Below are 18,322 nucleotides of genomic sequence, written 5' to 3'. Positions count from 1 at the left end.
GAATATGCTGGATGACTATTTCTGTTAGATTTGTCGTCATTTTGATTGTTTGCTGGGTATATATATAAATATATGATTGTTCATTATGTTACTAGGCTGCTATAGGGTGAATTGTACAAGATCTATGTGGGAGCTAGCACAGATCGCGAAGTAAAGCCTGGAATGTTTGTTGTGAGACTAGTAAGGGTCTTTTGGGGTTTGCTGTTTAGAGCAACATATGGGGTGGGGTCGGGGTGGGGTGGGTTGGAGTTAACTGTGTTCGTGGCTGATAAGCTATCATCTGCTGTATTTTCAGTTATTTTAGGTTCTTTTTTTGGTTTTTCTTTTCCTCGTTATTTTGCTACTGTGTTCATGTGCCTTTCTTTTTCTCAATGTGGCAACTCTTCTGATTCTCAGCTTACTATAACGGAGTTAGATGAAGGGCAATCTGAATTTAATTAGTTGGAATGTCAAGGGGCTAAATCACCAAGTGAAAAGAGGTAAAGGCTTCACCCACCTAAAGCGGCTCAGGGCTGGGATAGTTTTTCTTCAAGAAACCCACTTGCATGACTCTGACCAATGGCGTTTAGGTAAATCTGGCGTGGACAACTTTTCCATTCTAATTTCAGGGGTAAGGCTAGGGGCACAGCTATCCTTATTGATAGTAACATTCCTTTTGAGCCCTCAAACATTATATCGGATAATAATGGACGTTTTATTATTGTTTCAGGCAAACTTTACAATAAGTCAGTCATCTTGGCCAACGTCTACGCACCTAACATTGATGATGTACAATTCTTTAAGAGATTTTTTTCTCAACTACCTGATCTCAATTCTCACTCTCTTATTCTTGGTGGGGATTTTAATTGTTATTTAGACCCAGTATTAGACCGTTCTTCCCGTAACCCTGCCACTCTTAGCAGATCTGCTGACCATATCAAATCATTTCTTGCTGATTATAGCCTCTCTGATCCGTACAGGTTTTTATACCCCACAGGAAGAGTATACTCATTCTTTTCTCATGTTCACCACACTTACACCCGAATAGATTATTTTTTTGTTGATAATTCATTAATGTCAGACCTTAAGTCATGCAGTTATGAAAGTATTGTGATCTCAGATCACGCTCCTCTGCTCCTTCAATTGGCTTTCTCTGATGCTTAGTGTACAAGACAGTGGAGATTGGATCCATTGTTGCTCTCAGATGAGAGTTTTCTTACACATATCTCCACGCATATAAACATTTTTTTGAGTATAAATAAAACACCGGATGTGTCCAATGCAACGATTTGGGAAGCCCTGAAGGCCTATTTGAGGGGTGAAATTATATCATTTGCAGCACACAAAAATAAGTGTTTAAAACAGAAACAAACTGAAATTGCTGATCATATTCTGAACATAGACAGACAATATGCTAATTCGCCCTCACCTGAACTTTACAAAGAACGTTTAAAACTCCAGACAGAATTCAACTTTCTTTCCTCTCGTCAAGTTGCCGACCAATTGCTGAGAAGCAGAAGTACTTTTTACGAGCATGGTGACAAGATTGGTAAACTCCTGGCCAATCAACTGCGTGGATTTAGAGCTAAGCAACTTATCCCTGGAATACGGACAGACAGTGGGTATACAACATCGGATCAGAAATGTGTTAACGAAAAGTTCCAAATATTTTATTCTAATTTGTATAGTTCGGATTGTACAGCAGACGTAACTGCCATGGAAGCCTTTTTTAGTAACCTAAACATGCCTTCCCTTTCTCAAGACCTGAGGCATAGCCTTGAGGCACCTATTACTCAGAAGGAAATTATTGCAGCAATAACAGCTATGCAATCAGGTAAATCTCCTGGCCCACATGGACTTTCTTCTGACTTTTTTAAGAAATTTTCAGTTGACTTATCGCTTTTTTCATGTTCAGTATTCTCAGACTCATTTGACTCAGGTAAACTTCCCCCTTCGTTCTATCAGGCCTGTATCTCCCTGCTGTTAAAATAGGATAAAGACCCTCTAGATTGTGCATCATACAGACCAATTTCGCTATTAAATACGGACGTAAAGATACTTGCCAAAATCCTCGCCCACAGATTGGAGGATATTCTTCCCTTTATCATTTCCCCTGACCAAACTGGCTTTATAAAGGGACGCCACTCATTTTATAATGTCCGTCGGTTAATTAACATTTTATATTCCCCCAAGAATACTGTATCAGAATGCCTCGCTTCTATGGATGCTGAAAAAGCATTTGATAGAGTAGAATGGAATTACTTATTTTTTACCCTTGAAAAATTTGGTTTGGGTCCTGTTTTCATTTCTTGGGTTAAACTTTTATATGCATGCCCTTCTGCCTCAGTATTAACAAACAGCCGTTACTCGAGTAGTTTTGATTTACATCGTGGGACCCGGCAGGGTTGTCCTTTGAGCCCACTCCTTTTTGCTATTACAATCGAACCTCTTGCGATTGCCATCCGCGGAAACAAACAAATACAGGGGATATGGAGAGGAGGAATCGAGCATACGGTATCTTTATACGCTGATGATTTACTTTTGTTTGTCTCAAAGCCAGCCACCTCCCCACCGGAGGCACTTTCTGTGTTAGAAGTCTTTAGTCAATTTTCAGGCTATAAACTTAACTTGAGTAAGAGCGAACTCTTTACGATTAATACAGAAGCACTTAAACTCAAGTATACTGCTTTACCACTCAAGGTGGTGACAGATCATCTGAGTTACCTTGGGGTATGTTTTACCAGGAATTTTAAAAACCTATTTAAATCGAACTTCCTCAAATTATTGGATCAGCAAAAAAACCACATGAAGCAAATATTATCGTAGTGGTCTCCTCTGTCTTTTTCTCTTATAGGTAGGATAAATTCAATTAAAATGACACTTCTCCCAAAGTTCCTATATCTTTTCCAATGTCTTCCCATTTTTCTCCCCAAATCCTTTTTTCAGGCCCTTGACTCTTTAATGATAAATCATATTTGGAATGGTAAACACCCTCGGTTACGGAAAGCTTTTCTTCAAAGACCCAAACAAACAGGTGGAATGACCCTCCCTAATTTCCAATACTACTACTGGGCTGCTAATATTCGTTCTTTAGTGTATTGGGTGCATTTTCACCTCGACGACTCAGCCCCAGTCTGGGTAACAATGGAGTCCAGCGCTATTAGCCCATTGTCTCCATCTGCCCTCTTATGCGCCGCACTCCCACTCTCCTCTGCTATTCCTAATGGTTTTCCTGTGATTAAGCACTCTCTTCGAATCTGGACCCAATTTAGGAAGAATTTTGGACTTAGATTTTTTCACTTCTCAGCCCAATTGCAGCTAATCATTGGTTTGCTCCCTCGATGGTGGATGGTGCATTTAAGATCTGGCATAAAAAAGGCTTAAAATACATCAGCGATTTATTTATTAATGATCTATTTGCTAGTTTTTCTCAACTGACAAAAAAGTTTGGTTTGGTAAAGACAAATTTTTTCAGATTTTTACAAATCAGGCATTATATACAGAAGTTGATTCCCCAATTCCCTAATAAACCCCCAGCCAACCCTGTCGATATGTTTCTTTCTGTTATCCCCACATTAAAAGGCACAATCTCTGTTTTTTACAACCATATTTCAAAGTTGCATAGCCCCTCATTAGCAGCTATAAGAACCATGTGGGAGCAGGACCTAGGTTCTGCCTTCACTGATCACATGTGGGATTCAGTCCTGGATCGGATACACTCTACCTCCATGTGTGCCCGACATGCTCTTGTGCAATTTAAAGTAGTACACCGTATTCACATATCTAAAAACAAACTAGCTCGTATGTTCCCTGATGTGGACCCGACCTGTGATAGCTGTAAGAGCGCACCTGCGTCACTCTTTCACATGTACTGGACGTGTCCCACCTTGAATGAGTTCTGGACATCAGTGTTTCAAACGTTGTCTGAAGTACTTCAGCATCAGATTGAGCCAAACCCTTTTACTGGCATCGCTCCAAATTTGGGCTTGCCTAAAGGGAAGCTGAAAGTATTGGCCTTTGCCTCCTTATTAGCTCGTAGGGCTATTTTACTCAAGTGGAAAGACCCTGCTCCTCCTTCCCACTCACACTGGATTAGGGACATTATGTCCTGTATGAATTCAGAGAAAATACGGTATACAACCCAGGGATCTGAGAATAAATTTGACAAAATATGGCGCCCCTTCTTGACATTTTTTGAGAAACCAACTACAACAATATCAGAGTAGCTACCCTCTTTTCCTCTTTTTTTTTTTATTTATTTATTTTTATTATTGTTTTTATTTTTATTTATTTTTTCTCATTCTTACCCTTATACCGTTATGTACTACAATTTGGATGTGTGTTTTAAATCATCTCTAGTAGGATTTCTTAAATGCAGGCTTGTTTGTAATTGGATGGAAGGGTGGGTTATGGGCGGGGTACGTTTGGTTTAAAAAAGGGAAAATGTGTACATTTCATCATACAGTAATTGTTTTTGCAAAGTTCTCATTCAATAAAAAAAACTTTGAACAAACCATGTCTATACCCAAATACACTTTGATAAACCTATAATAATGATATTATAAATATTTTAGAGCTGTTGGGAAGGATTTCGTGGGGAATTGCATACATACACCCATTCACCCATGCATATCCATTAGGGCTGGGACAACGCGGCGACGTCATCGATGACGTCGACGCAAAAAATACGTTGACGCAAAATATGTGCGTCGATTCGTCAGACCCAAAACAAAGATGACGGCGCCGGAGATTAGTAGCAACACGAGTGGCTCTAGTGCAGTATCAGAAGTGCAAGGCACTTGTTCCTCTAAAGTATGGGAATTCTTTTAAATTAAAGGAAACAATTCCGTGATATGTCGTCTTTGCAAAATGGAGATGGCCTTCCATTCTAGCACCACGGCAATGCACCAGCACCTGAAGAGGCGCCCCACGTGCCCCACGCACGCATGCACACAGTTTTCTTAAGGTGAAAGGAAAGTGTCAGAATGTAAGTTGTTATTTGCATGTGAATGAAGATGCTTTTTTTCAGTATGTTCAACATAAATGTTGAATTCTGAATGTTTATTTTCATTATTTATTTTTTGTTGGAAAAGCTTTGTCTGTATTAGCTTAAAGCCCTCAAGTTTACATTGGTTACTGTATTCTTTCAATTGCTCTAAACAAGTATTTTGGGTGACCTTTTTATTTTTGTATTGAATGCTAGACATCAAGTTGTTGTTATTTTATTCTGAAAGAAGAATTACAAGATGCACTTTTTTTCAGTAAGCTAGGCCTATGTGTTTTCAAGGCTTCAAGGTTTTATTGAATGCTACCTCTGACTAAGAATGCATTACTTTGCACTTGTATAGTCTTTTTTTTTTTTTTGAATTTTAAGAGCAATAAACATATATTGCAATGTTAAGGAATTCATTTTTTTTTTTTCATTCAGATATTTAAATCAACATGTATAAATTGCTATTAGTCAATTAATGGGGAGATAATCGAAATCGAATCGGACTGGGAAAATTAATCGTTAGATTAATTGATGCATCGGAAAAAACAATCGCTAGATTAATCGTTTAAAAAAATAATCGTTTATCCCAGCCCTAATATCCATAGACAGAGGAAATAAGATCCGGCTATTGTAGCATGCGTGTGGGAGTAGCTGAAAGTTTGCCGTCTGTATGCGTGTAGTGAAATACAATTATTATACTGTAATCGGTACAGAACATTTCACTTGCTAGCACACGTGTGTATTTTCTTTATAACAGCAATAATTCATATAAATAAATCCTTTAGTCCTAGGCTTGCCAAGGAAATGAAAGTCTTGAAATGGCTTTGACCACTAATTGGTAACAATGACAATCTATAAAGTAGTTACTACCATGGTCTATTTGGCCAGAATATCCTGCAAACCTCATAACGTTTGACCTTATCAGACTAGAAATCGTTATGTCTAATGTTAACAAACCTTGCCTAACTTTTGCAACATCATTTATTTCAAAACATCAATGTTTCCAGTAAGTCAAAACAATAGCATAAGATATGGCACTTCACTGCTTAGATGACGTTTTCAGATTTCCATCTTTTCCTTGCTTTTGTTATTTGTCCATTCGCTCTGATAAGATGTCCTTTAATCATGTGCAAACCGGTGCCTTGAACCACAATCATCCACACAGAGCCAAACCACAACCAAAACAACCGAAGACACATGCAGTTACATAGTGTAGCTTTAAATCATATGATTAATGCATTAACTTTGGGAACCCTTAAATACTAAAACTAAACTAATATTAAAAGTCAGAGTATAACCTAACTAGAACAAAATGTAAAAGACCAATTGAAAACAAAAATAGGAATATAAACTAAATAAAAAAAAAACAACTAACTTCTGACTGCTAGTAGTCAATAAACACTGATTTTAACACAAGGTAAATTTTTCGGACAAGCAAGTGTGTATTATGGGCCGTTACCATGAGTTATGTTTGTGATGAAGTAGTATCGGAGTGATTTTGGATGAAATTTTTTTTTTAATAAAATCTCCAGGCAAAATCATGCAACATTGCTTCCTGCATTGCACCGCTCACATTTGGTCCCAATAACATTAGGTATAATGAATGCCTACAGGTAGAAGTAAATTACAATATAATATTATTGGAAAAGATCTGACGCCCACCTGCTTGCAGATGACCAGGTGTTTTGTAAAGGTGGAGCTCAGCAGGCAAGCCAGGACTCTCTCTATACCCGCCTTCAGCTCCTGATCAAGCAGTTCTCTCCACCCTGCTCCATTCATTTCACCTCCATCAGGTTGTGCTTGTAGGCAGGGCTGACATGAGTACACCACACTCTCAGGTAGACTGGACAAGATTTCATACATGTCATCTGTAAGGAGATTGAAACAAAACAAGGCATCAGCAAAAAGGAGATTTCTTAATGTTGATTCAGCAACAAACATTTTCACAAGAACTTACCAGTATTTCTCAAACACTCATATTTTAATAATATACGACAGCATATTTACATCCAAGTAGTTTACACAACTCCCTACACAAAACCTGAATGCCAAAACAAATAAAATAGATTTTTAAATTAGACATGACTGACAAACATTGACTGGGCTGGGCTATTACGCATAACTTGGAAAAACATTTGAAATCAGTGGGAAATTCCAATGTACTTGTAATCATTGAGAAATGGGAGGTTTGTGAAACATTTTGCAAATGAAGTCTTCAAGATTTCAATAACTGCTTAAAACAGAAGAAATAAAATGGTGCACTACTTAATGTTGCATGCTTTGTTTTTATCAAGCCACATTTACTATTCCTCTGTTATGAAGGAATGCTTTCTCATTTCAACCGCATAAACAACTTTGTAATAATTATATAATGCTCATTTAACCACCATAAAATATGGAGCTCTTTGTAATGCGAACCTTAGAGCCACATTACGCTAAAATAATAACTGAAAAGACACATGTTAAATTTATAGCATTTGGAGAACTAAAAAATACCAAGTAAAAATAATAAAAATCTATATGTACATTTCTTTTTAATTATGCATATTTGTTTTGGTGAAAAGAGTGAGTCAACCTTTAAAAGTTTACATCATAATAATACATAGTGAGGCTATTGCGATGTTTCATAAACTGGGCTGAAAGACCAATTGCCTTCTGATTAGGGATGCACCAAAATTTGACAATCTAACATTTTCGGCTGAAAATTGCATTTTTTGTTTTGGTCGAAAGAGAAAAAAGGCTGAAAATATGAGCCAAAAATATATGCCTCCCCGCCCCGCAAAGGCCAATGTCAGTTGTGTGGAAATATTTCAAAGCAGTACCGCCCCTCCCTATACACATACTACACAGTCTGCGTAGGGCACCATCTTACTCTAGGAGGGCACCAGAAAGTCCACCAGGTGCCCTTCCTCGCACGTTATACGATATTCAAGGACCCGAAAGCAGTTGCGGAACACAATCGCTTCACACTCATATCAGGCGAACGCGACAATCCTCTTGACTTCTGGCGCATGAAAGATCGCTTTCGATTGCTTGCGCGGACTGCACGCAGGTATTTATCTGCCCCAAGTACCAGCACAGAGAGAGAGTCGGAGATTCAGTGCAGCATCTCATGTTCTTGATGAGAAGAGGAACCGTCTCTCCAGCCAGAAAGCTGAGCAACTTTTGTTCTTGAAGAGAAACTGGACACTATTACTTCAATAGAAAGCAGTCCAATTTGCTATGTGTATAGCAATTACATGAAACATTTTTAGCCCTGCAAAACTTTGTTCTTCCCTTGAGGCTACATCTGTCATCTACAGTTTGAGTTTGGCTTTAGTTCTATTACAGCCGTTTTGCACAATAAATTTATATTAAAGTGAAAATATGTTTACATAAACAGAATAGAGGCCCTCTCCCATTCTATGTTTTGCCTATTGCTTTTATTAAAATGGCTGTGTAGCATATTTAAACTTTTTGTATTTGCAAGATGTTAGCCTAGATCTGCTAAGCTAATTACTTGACTGCTGTTTTGCATATCATTATAGTTTTCTAGAATGTTATATTATTTGGATAATTGGTAAAAAAAAAAACAATCTGTTAAATTTGATTGTTAAAGAACTGAATAAAGAATAATATATTTAACATTGTTTTAATATATTTTCCGTCCAATTTTGGTGCGTTACTTTAAAAAAAGTGTGATCATTTTATTGGTTTGCAGTTTTTCAAATCATGAATTAATTAAATTATAATATTAATACAATTCTATATAAAAAAAAAAACTTTTAAAATAGGATATATATATAAAAAGTCATTTTCGGTTTTCGGGCCAAGTGCATCCTGAATTTGCGTTTTCGGCCAAGAATTTTCATTTCGGTGCATCACTACTTCTAATCATTCCTTTCTGTCCACTCTTAAGCAGAAGAGTTCTGGTGTACTCTCTCACCTGTCAAACCTTCACATTTAGCATGGACCCAGTGGTTACACGAGGAGCACTGCATCATCTGACTGTCATAGTCATTATCTTCATAGCACTTGAAGCACATGGTGCAGTAGTTACCTAGAAAACAAAAACAAATATTATCAACTTTTTGAAGAAGTTAATAAAGGAATTTAAAAATTTTTCTCCCCTTTTTCTCCCAATTTGGAATGCCCAATTCCCTCATGGTGGCGTAATGACTCCCTTCAATCTGGGTTGTGGAGAACGAATCTCCGCGTCAGAGACAGACAACCCATGCATCTTATCACGAGGCTTGTTGAGCGCGATACCGCAGAGATATAGCACATGTGGAGGCTTTGCACCATCCACCGTGGCATCCACACACATCTCACCACGCACCCCACCGAGAGCGAACCACATTATAGCGATCACGATGAGGTTATCCTGTGTGACTCCATTCCAGGCCCCATTAATGAATGTATTTTAAGTGTTTTTAGTTTTTTCCAATTATAGGGTAAAAGGTCATTAGGTTTTGACTGTAAAATCCTCTATCTGGGAGTTAACAGAAGTTTTTTTAGGCCACTGTAAATTCATGTGCTCCTGTTTTGCAGTATTTGCTTGTGCCACCCAATTTAGATTTCAAAAACTGCAAATGAAACCCTATTCAACCTTAAACATGGCCATCAACAAGCTGACCACTAACAATTATCCTTAATTTACACATGTTAAAAGAAATGGATATTTCATATAATATACACCTACTTATTCAGGTAATTATCTAACCAGCCCCATCATGTGGCAGCAGTGCAATGCATAAAATCATGAAGATATTGTCAGGACCTTCAGTTAATGCTCACATTAACAATCAGAATGGGGAAAACATTTGATCTCAGTGATTTCAATCGTTGCATAAATTGTTTGGTGCCAGACGGGCTGGCTAGAGTATTTCTTTAACTGCTGATCTTCTGGAATTTTCATGCACATCTGTCTCTAGAGTTTACTCGGAATGGTGCCAAAAATCTGCGGATGGAAACGCCTTGTTGATAAGAGAGGCTAAAAGAGAATGGCCAGGCTTGTTCGAGCTGACAGAAAGGCTACGGTAACTCAGATAACCACTCTGTACAACTGTAATGAGCAGAATAACATCTCACAATGTATAACACATCAAGCCTTGAGGCAGATGGTCTACAACAGCAGAAGACCATGTCGGGTTCCACTTCTGTCAGCCAAGAACAAAAAGCAGATGCTGCAGTGGGCCTACCATCCGTGTACTTCAGCAGAAATCGAAATTCATCAGACCAGGTGATGTTTTTCAAGTCTTTAACAGCCTAGTTTTGTTGAGCCTGTGCCCACTGCAACCTCAGTGTTATGTTATAATTAAACTTTTAAAATGGTTTATAAATAAAAAAAATAAATAAATAAAAAAAAAGAGGAAACTTGGTTAAATAAAGTACCCTAGTCAGCCGCTTAAAACAGCTGTGGAAATTAGTCAAACACCAGCTAAACTAACAGTAATATCCTAACTATAAATAAATACTCCATCACTTGTTTTTCCAGACAGTACGCCTTTAAGTAGGCTTTTCCTCCAAGCTATTCTGTCTGGTTGGGTGATGCAAGTAAACCTTATTTATATGCAATGGACATCCTGGTGCAGCTTGTGAGAAAACATTTTTTGTCCATGATACATCACCAATAATAGACCTATACATGAAGCTGTCCATCAGATAATAAGAACCAAAAAGTCTCACCTTGATCAAACAATCTAGTGCAGTCAGGACACAGACCCTTGTCGTGATTCCACTCTGTGTCCCAGCTTTTTCCTGGGGTCACACCACAACTTCTACACCTGATGCATGTCATACACACCTTAAAAAAAGTCAGGAATTGGTCAAACAAATGTCAATTTAATAAAAAAACAAATTTTTTTTTTACTAAATGTATGCATCAACATCTATGATATAAATTTCAGCCTGTCCCTCACAGAAAGCTATCATATGGCTTCAGAAGACTTGGTATATAATGTTCGAATGTTATAGTCGACTTTTATGGTGTTTATTGGGTTATTTTGTGTCCTTTTTGGAGCTTGACAACTTTGGTCACTACTCCTTTTAAGAAAAAACCTGTTATAAAGATTATTTAAACAAATTCTACTTTTATGTTCCACATGAAAAATGAACAGCTCATGGTTTGGAACACAATGAAGGTGAGAATATGACTAACTTATTACTATTCCTACTAGATCAAACATGATTTGCTACTTAATTTTAATTAGGTGTCTCATTTCATATTTAACCTGGCCCTAATAGAAGCACTTAACCCCCTTATGCTGCAAAAGGTTTCTTTCTTGGTGTCCAATGTCATAGCAAACTAGGGCTTTGACTCCGAACTTAGTTATTCGAATATATATATAAAAAAAGACATTCGAACGAATAATAGGCAGCCTTTAATATTCGAATATGTTATGTGCATTTATTTATTTTTGTAAATGGGTTTGCTTGAAACGTTGTTTTCAATTAAAATTCCGAGGCTTTTTCACGCCTGGTGAAGTTGTGAATCGTAAGTTCATTAACAAGGCTATTATTGGTCATCTGGGCCGTTAGCATAAGCGTCGTCATAGGTGACGTTAAGCGTCATGGTTACTAAGCGCCTATTCTGTAAACAAAAACAATGGCAGCGCCAGCGCCTACAAACACGCCTGAGGAGTTCGAAATATACACTCCTGAAAATCTAAAAAGCAACGTGTGGTGCTACTTTGGGTTCCAAAAAAAGGGAAACATCACGAGCAAAGACAAAGTGGTGTGTAAGTGTGTAGGACCAAACTAACCTACCACGCAACGACCAGCAATATGAGAGCCCACCTGTTAACACTACATCCCGGGAAGCTGGAAGAGGAGTCGGGATCGGGGGCGAGGCAGGTCAGAATCGACTCCATGCTATCTCCTTCACGAGGCCACCCATATGCCCGTCAAAATAGAGCGACAGATTTGAATTTGTGGATACAGATTGCAAAAACTGAAGGCACCGTTTCCAAATCTGAGAGCGCAGATTAGAAACTCGTGAGTATGGTTTAGATTCTGTGAGCACGATTTGTTAAACCGAGGGAACAGTTTGAGAATTCGTGAGTACAGTTTATATACGGGCGGACGGATAGCAAAACCGTTGCCACGGATTGTTTTTTTGTTTCTCCCACGGCCAGCCAGAAAGCCCATAATGGCGAGTTCTAATTTAGCCTAGGCTAAATGTTTGATTGTTGGGGATAGCGCTGCATCTCGAAGTGTTCTAATGATTGATCGAGATTGGGGAGGAGAATGCATCCCGAGTGTTCGATTTACATCTCAAAGTGCCTTGTTCTATTGGTAATTGCTGTCAGATCGCTAAACAATGCGTCAGTAATGGCTGGCTGATAGAACATGTAAACGAAACAATCTGTTACGCTCACATATTGCTGTGCATACTGTTTGTGATTCCAGGGTCTGATGATAAATTATAATAAAAAATAAAATAAAAACAATCGTGACGGTTTGTTTTTTTCTTGTGAAAACATCATTGCTTGCCTACTGACATTGAGTGATACACTGCCCTCTGGTGGACAGAACAACTTACATTTGATACCAAAATAGGTTTTACTGAAGGCATTAAATAGTCAAAATATTATTAATAAATATTTGAATATATTCGAATATTAATATTAAAAAACAAACGAACTTCGAATATGATTTTTGGGCAAAAGTCAAAGCACTATAGCAAACCATACTGACATTTTCCCCATACTGAAACTCTTGCATGTTGAGAAAAGTCCCTATGTAGTGAACTTACCCAGGGCTTCTTCCGTTTGCTGGGTTTGGGGTAGTTGGGACCAAGACAGGCAGGGTGATAACAATTTTTACACCTTTCACACTCCAATAAAGGCTGTACAGAAATTAAGCATGAAACACATTATCAATTACATCACAAGGCTGTGGCAAAACACATGTTACCACTGAAAATGTCAGAAATTCCAGAGTGGAAGGGAGGGAAACTGCGTATGACACAATTTTTATTTTAATATACCTAAACTGCTCTACAGACTAATGCAGGAACTTTGAGGAATGACGTAGGAACTAAAACAGGAAGCTCAAACACTGAAATTTCCATTACTTATTCCTGGGTAATGAGATCATCTTAGGTTAAATCGTTAATTTACCCAAAATGAATATTGTGTTGTCATTTACTTGCCCTAATGTTGTTTGAAATCTCTATGACTTTCTTCAGCAGAACACAGGAGTAGAAATTGTGAAGAATGTCGACACTTAATTTATTCATACAATGAAAGTGAACTATGGCTTGAACTGCCCAAGATCATGCTCATGTCTGATGCTTTGCAAACAACCTTGGATTCTTTGTTCTTGCGACCACAAACGTGGCAGAACTTGCAGCGGCGACAACACCAATTCTCCTTGTTCTCTTCCAGGGGGCGCTCAGAAGGCTCCAAGCAGAAACGATGGAAAGGCTCACAGCATACCTGACAGTGCAGCATCTGCAAAATAACCATTTGAAATATTAAAACACAGAACAATACTGCAGACTTTCCTGGTGTTTTAACATAGCTAAGCATGATCAGAAGCCATATTCACAAGTCCCTAAAGTAGAGTCCAAGTCATGTCTCAAATCTTTGAGTCTACAAGTCAAGTTGTATGTACAATTTTCGTGACTAAACTGCGAAGTGAGCAATTTCTGTGCCATTAGCATCACCAAACAAAATAGCAAAAATAATAATTGTTTTCCAACAGGTTTCATAAAAAATTCCCCTTCTTCTATTGATTATCCGCCCCAAACTCGTACCACATATTAAGTCAATGTTGCTATGTTGGGCCACTTAAACAGAACAACATTCTATGTGTTAACATAATACTATGTACTCTTTAGGGAAGTATAACTTGAATATATTAGAAGGATCCAAATATTTAATAATGCATGAGTGTTTCAGAAATACCTCATGTTGGCCTTTACTGGCGCACAGCAGACAGACGTATTGGGGCACGAGGGGTACAGAGGTGAGTATACTGAGACCGCCTGTTGCCCACACGCTCTGCACACTACAGTCCTCCTGTGAAGGAGAATAAACATCATAAGGAACATTCTAGCACTACAGAGCCCTGCAGCATACTTTCACCTGAAGATATGACCAGACATAACTTTTCAAGATGGATTTCACAAAGGACAGATTAATGATGAAAATACAAAAATGTGAGTACTGTCAGTCGATTAAAATATTTAAATCACGATTAATTGCAAGATTTTTCATAGTTACTAGTTACTAAAACTAAATGCATTTTAACAGGAAAAGTAGTATATATAGTGTAAATTTCACCACTTTAAAATATGTGATTAATCATGATTAACTATGAAAAATAATGCGATTAAATCACAGATTTTTTTAAAGTTGTGAAATTTGAAACTACATATACATTTCTTATTAAAATGCATTTAGTTACTTAATGGAAAAGAAAACAATATGTAACAATAATGCTTTATTAAAGGGGTCATGTCATGAGGAATAACATTTTCCATGATATTTTGACAAGAGGTCTTTCTACTATAAAAATATACTGTACATTTCAGAACTCAACTACATCCCCAATGCTATAATAGCATTTATTGAAACCAAACTGCCAAAACGCCTTGTTCTCTACATCCATATATTAGTGATGTCACAAAGGGTACTCATTCATGACCACCTCTACAGCAACAACATCAATGTCTACTTAAAAATCATTGCAAACATGGCCCCGCCCACTGGTGCTCACTTCGTAAACAGAGACAGATGCCTTGTCCACACTAATAAGTTTTCGTTTGAAAACGCATCTTTTCTCTCCGTTTTGGCCTTCCATCCACACCGAGATGTCGTTTTTCTCCGTGAAGATGCCGGCCCGTGTTATAGCGCCGATGTTGTACTTGATACTCACTAGGATAGCGTTGTTTAAAAGTAAATGTTACTTTGTACAACCACCACATTGCATTCCTTCAAAGGCAAAGGGAAGTTTACTCGGAATTGGTGTCCGGCAAAGGAACACGAGGACAATTGCGTTTCGGACCGTGCATGCAACAAGGATTTTCCGCATGTGCAGTAACATGATTTAAGCGTTTTCATATGTTTCAGTGAGGACGAGTAACTTTTGGAAAACGCTTGAACATGCTAGTGTGGACAGAGCGTTTTGAAATGAAAACACCATTTTCAAATGTATCTGGATTAATGTAGATGTAGGCAGAGAGAAGGACAAAAGGCCTACTGTGGCCTCACACTATTACTGAATGCCAAATGGGACCCATCTGGACTATTTTAATAATTTTTGTACACACGAATGCTCCATGCAGACACCTTTGACTGTTGTCATGTCTCTGGCATTCTTTTAAAAGACACAAGGTCAAGTTTCAACTGAAGAGAAGTAAACAAGTTCCATTCAGTCCTTTTAACATTTTCCAAACAAATCATTCCGCAGTATAAAAGATAGAAATGCTCTAAAATAGCACCAATTTAAGTAAAATTAAATGTTTTCCAAAGTCTAAGTGGGAGGTTAACTAATTGAAATATCTAGTCTCTGTAGTTCACGTTTTCATTGCAATGGACATTAAATCTCTTTAACCCTCATCCTACACAATATTAATAGCAGCTATCCACTTTGCTCCAGCAATCGTGAAGCTGCGTTTACATGATCTCCTGCTCTGAACTCCACATGAAAAGTGCTTGCAGAGACGTTTTAACGTTTGACAAACACTCCATTTTACATAACTTTTCATGATGGAGTAAATTATGAAAACCTGAAAAGGTTTTGAAATATAAATCTTTTTGCAAGAATTGTTTAAAGGTGCACTAAGCAGCAACAAAGAAATACGTTTTGGATTACCAACGCCAATGTGAAAATACCACATTCATAGCTGTATTTGTCACCAATGATTAATTTATTCCAATCAGATTCCAATAAGAATCGTAATTATTGTCCAATAATAAAACAAGGTACATAGTATTTGGCTGGTCGTGTGTTTCAAATGACTGCTAAATCCAGGGGGCCGGGCCGTGTGTAACGATTGACCTGAGAAACAAGGACCATCACAGGAGGGGGATCCAGAGAAAGGCTTCATTTAAATTCCATTAGAATTATCAATATAGTAATAAGATGCTTTTTTTGGAATATAACGTTGCAATGTTCTGATTTCCACCTGTAAAAATGGAAAATTCCCCTATAATAATCTTGTCCTCTACTATGTTAGTGATCCCCACCCCCTCAACAAAAATGAAAATAAAATGGATATATTCACCAGGTGGTAGATAACATTATAGTCAACTGCATCATTACATGTTTTTCATTAAACAGTGAACAACATTCAGATGCTTGCTTAACGTGCACAATTCAAATCAAACATCTGTCGCTATTCACGCATCTACTGAATAAACATTTGACTTCAGTTCCAAATGTACCATTGGTTGTTTATCTATGATGCCTAAATTAGAGGTCGACCGATATTGGTTTTTTCAGGCAGATGCCGATCTTTTGGCCGATGGTCGATTTATTTTGGCTGATATTTGGCCGATATGTGCTTGTTTTTAACCTTTTATTTGAAAGATAAAATGTAACACAAATAATTACTTAACATATCAAAAGTTTTTAATTAAATATAAAGAAGTTATACAAATTTAACCCTTACTGTTTTCTCCAAGGAACTTAGCTCCTTCCTTAGGCACTGGATGAGGTCTGCTCACTCTGCTGGAAAATGACTCTAGGGGCAGCGTGTGTCGAACACGTGTTCCACAACAACACTAGGCTGCCCACAGATGCACCTGCCTAATAATCGGCTTGATATACTTGGATATTGGCCGATGCCGATAATGTTAAAAAAAATTAAAATCGGCTGATTAATCGGTCGACCTCTAGCCTAAATGTTATTTTATTCTAAACCTCCATGAGATACATATGACATTTTCCTCACGTTAAGCCACCAAATTATTGCCTATTTAAATGTATACTTGCATTTTTGATAAAAAGAGTCTCCAATTTTCAGCCAAAAATTAGACAAGGTTATTACATTTGATTCAGTGGTTCATCTCTAAAGGCAAAATAATAGAATAGAATGTGCTTTGTTTTTTACTGTAGGAACAATACTTGTGCCCTGTCCATTTAATTTATGCGACTGTGTCTTGGTGTGTCTAGTGCTCAGTCAGAAGGCTTTGTTCGCTCCATGACATTTTTGAGCAATCTCGCTTGTCTGCTTGTACTAACATTAGAAATGCAGCACTGGCCCAATTGGGCAAGTAAAAGTTCTAGCAACTGGCATGATTCTCTCTCTCACACTTGCTCGGGCCATCAGGCAGTCCTTATTGCCGAGCCCTGACCTTTAAAATGTAAATGTAAAACATTCTGATAAACACTACTGAGCATCTGGATTTGTAACCATTTTGCATTTTAAGCAGACAAGATGAGATGACCATTCAAGTTTGGTTTGCCTTTGGGCATGGACAACATGTTAAAGAGAATTAAAAATCTTCTCATCATATTTAAAAACTGCAATCTGAACACCTTTATAAAAATCTAACACCACATCAAGACTTGTCTAGATTTATTGAAGTGTTCAAGAGAACTCTTTTGCTGGCCATCCTATCATTTACAATAAAATGCTGTCACCATGTGGCAAAACATTTTAGTGCAGAAAACATTAAGTTTTAGCAGAGATACCAAACAAAATAACACCTCTGCACAATGGACATTCTTTATCATCAACCTCACAACAGCCTGAAAACAGCTTCAAATTACATAAAATAGATTTTAGAATCACTGAATTTATTTACTCGACCAAGTCCAAATTAAAGAAACTTACCTTAAAATTGACACAGATCTTGTGTGTGGGTTCAGCAGTCTCCTGCTCTCTCTGTTCAAAACCATTGGCAAGTGCCGCAAGGACGCTGGGTGGAGTCTGTTCCTGAGGGCTCTTCAAACAAAAGAAATAAGAGAATTTGCTTCAACTCTGTCTATTGAGATGGTGGCTAATTGAGGACAGCTATAAATCAACAGATCTCATCTGATGCTTGTACAATCTAAATACCTTTTCTACTTTACGTCTGAGAGGTTGACCTCTGTGGAAGCCAGACCGGCGATGCCGCACTCCCTCGTCAAAAGCGTCACCAATGAAGTCATCCAATGACACAAAATCTTTGGTGCATTAAATAGAAATGGAATTATGGCTTAGCTATAAACAATGCAAGTATTTAATTGCAAATTAAACAGTATTTAAATAAATGCCATCGTGTCTTCTAAAATATGACCCCACAAATAGCTGTTGATTACCTTAAAATAATGCACCTATGGTAGGGATGGGCATTTTGAAAAATGTAACTGTTCGGTTTCTTTTTTTATCCCTTTTCTCCCAATTTGGAATGCCCAATTCCCAAAACTTAGTAT

The 18,322-nt window shown here is 37.7% G+C and overlaps 1 protein-coding gene across 1 annotated transcript in view; it reads right to left on the bottom strand.

The window, feature by feature from the left end:
• LOC127629858 (histone-lysine N-methyltransferase 2B-like) overlaps positions 1–18,322 on the bottom strand; it is a 61,754-nt gene that overhangs the window by 31,639 nt on the left and 11,793 nt on the right. The window contains exons 8-15 of the mRNA XM_052107135.1: positions 17,967–18,073; positions 17,742–17,852; positions 13,864–13,977; positions 13,261–13,407; positions 12,708–12,800; positions 10,640–10,757; positions 8,898–9,011; positions 6,635–6,840 (exon numbers count right to left, since the gene is read on the bottom strand). Of these exons, the coding sequence (XP_051963095.1) occupies positions 6,635–6,840; positions 8,898–9,011; positions 10,640–10,757; positions 12,708–12,800; positions 13,261–13,407; positions 13,864–13,977; positions 17,742–17,852; positions 17,967–18,073 (1,010 nt within the window). The remainder of the gene's footprint in view (positions 1–6,634; positions 6,841–8,897; positions 9,012–10,639; positions 10,758–12,707; positions 12,801–13,260; positions 13,408–13,863; positions 13,978–17,741; positions 17,853–17,966; positions 18,074–18,322) is intronic.

Source organism: Xyrauchen texanus, chromosome 36 (assembly GCF_025860055.1).
Source record: "Xyrauchen texanus isolate HMW12.3.18 chromosome 36, RBS_HiC_50CHRs, whole genome shotgun sequence".
Lineage (NCBI taxonomy): Eukaryota > Metazoa > Chordata > Actinopteri > Cypriniformes > Catostomidae > Xyrauchen > Xyrauchen texanus.
This window is presented reverse-complemented; position numbering and strand designations above follow the sequence as displayed.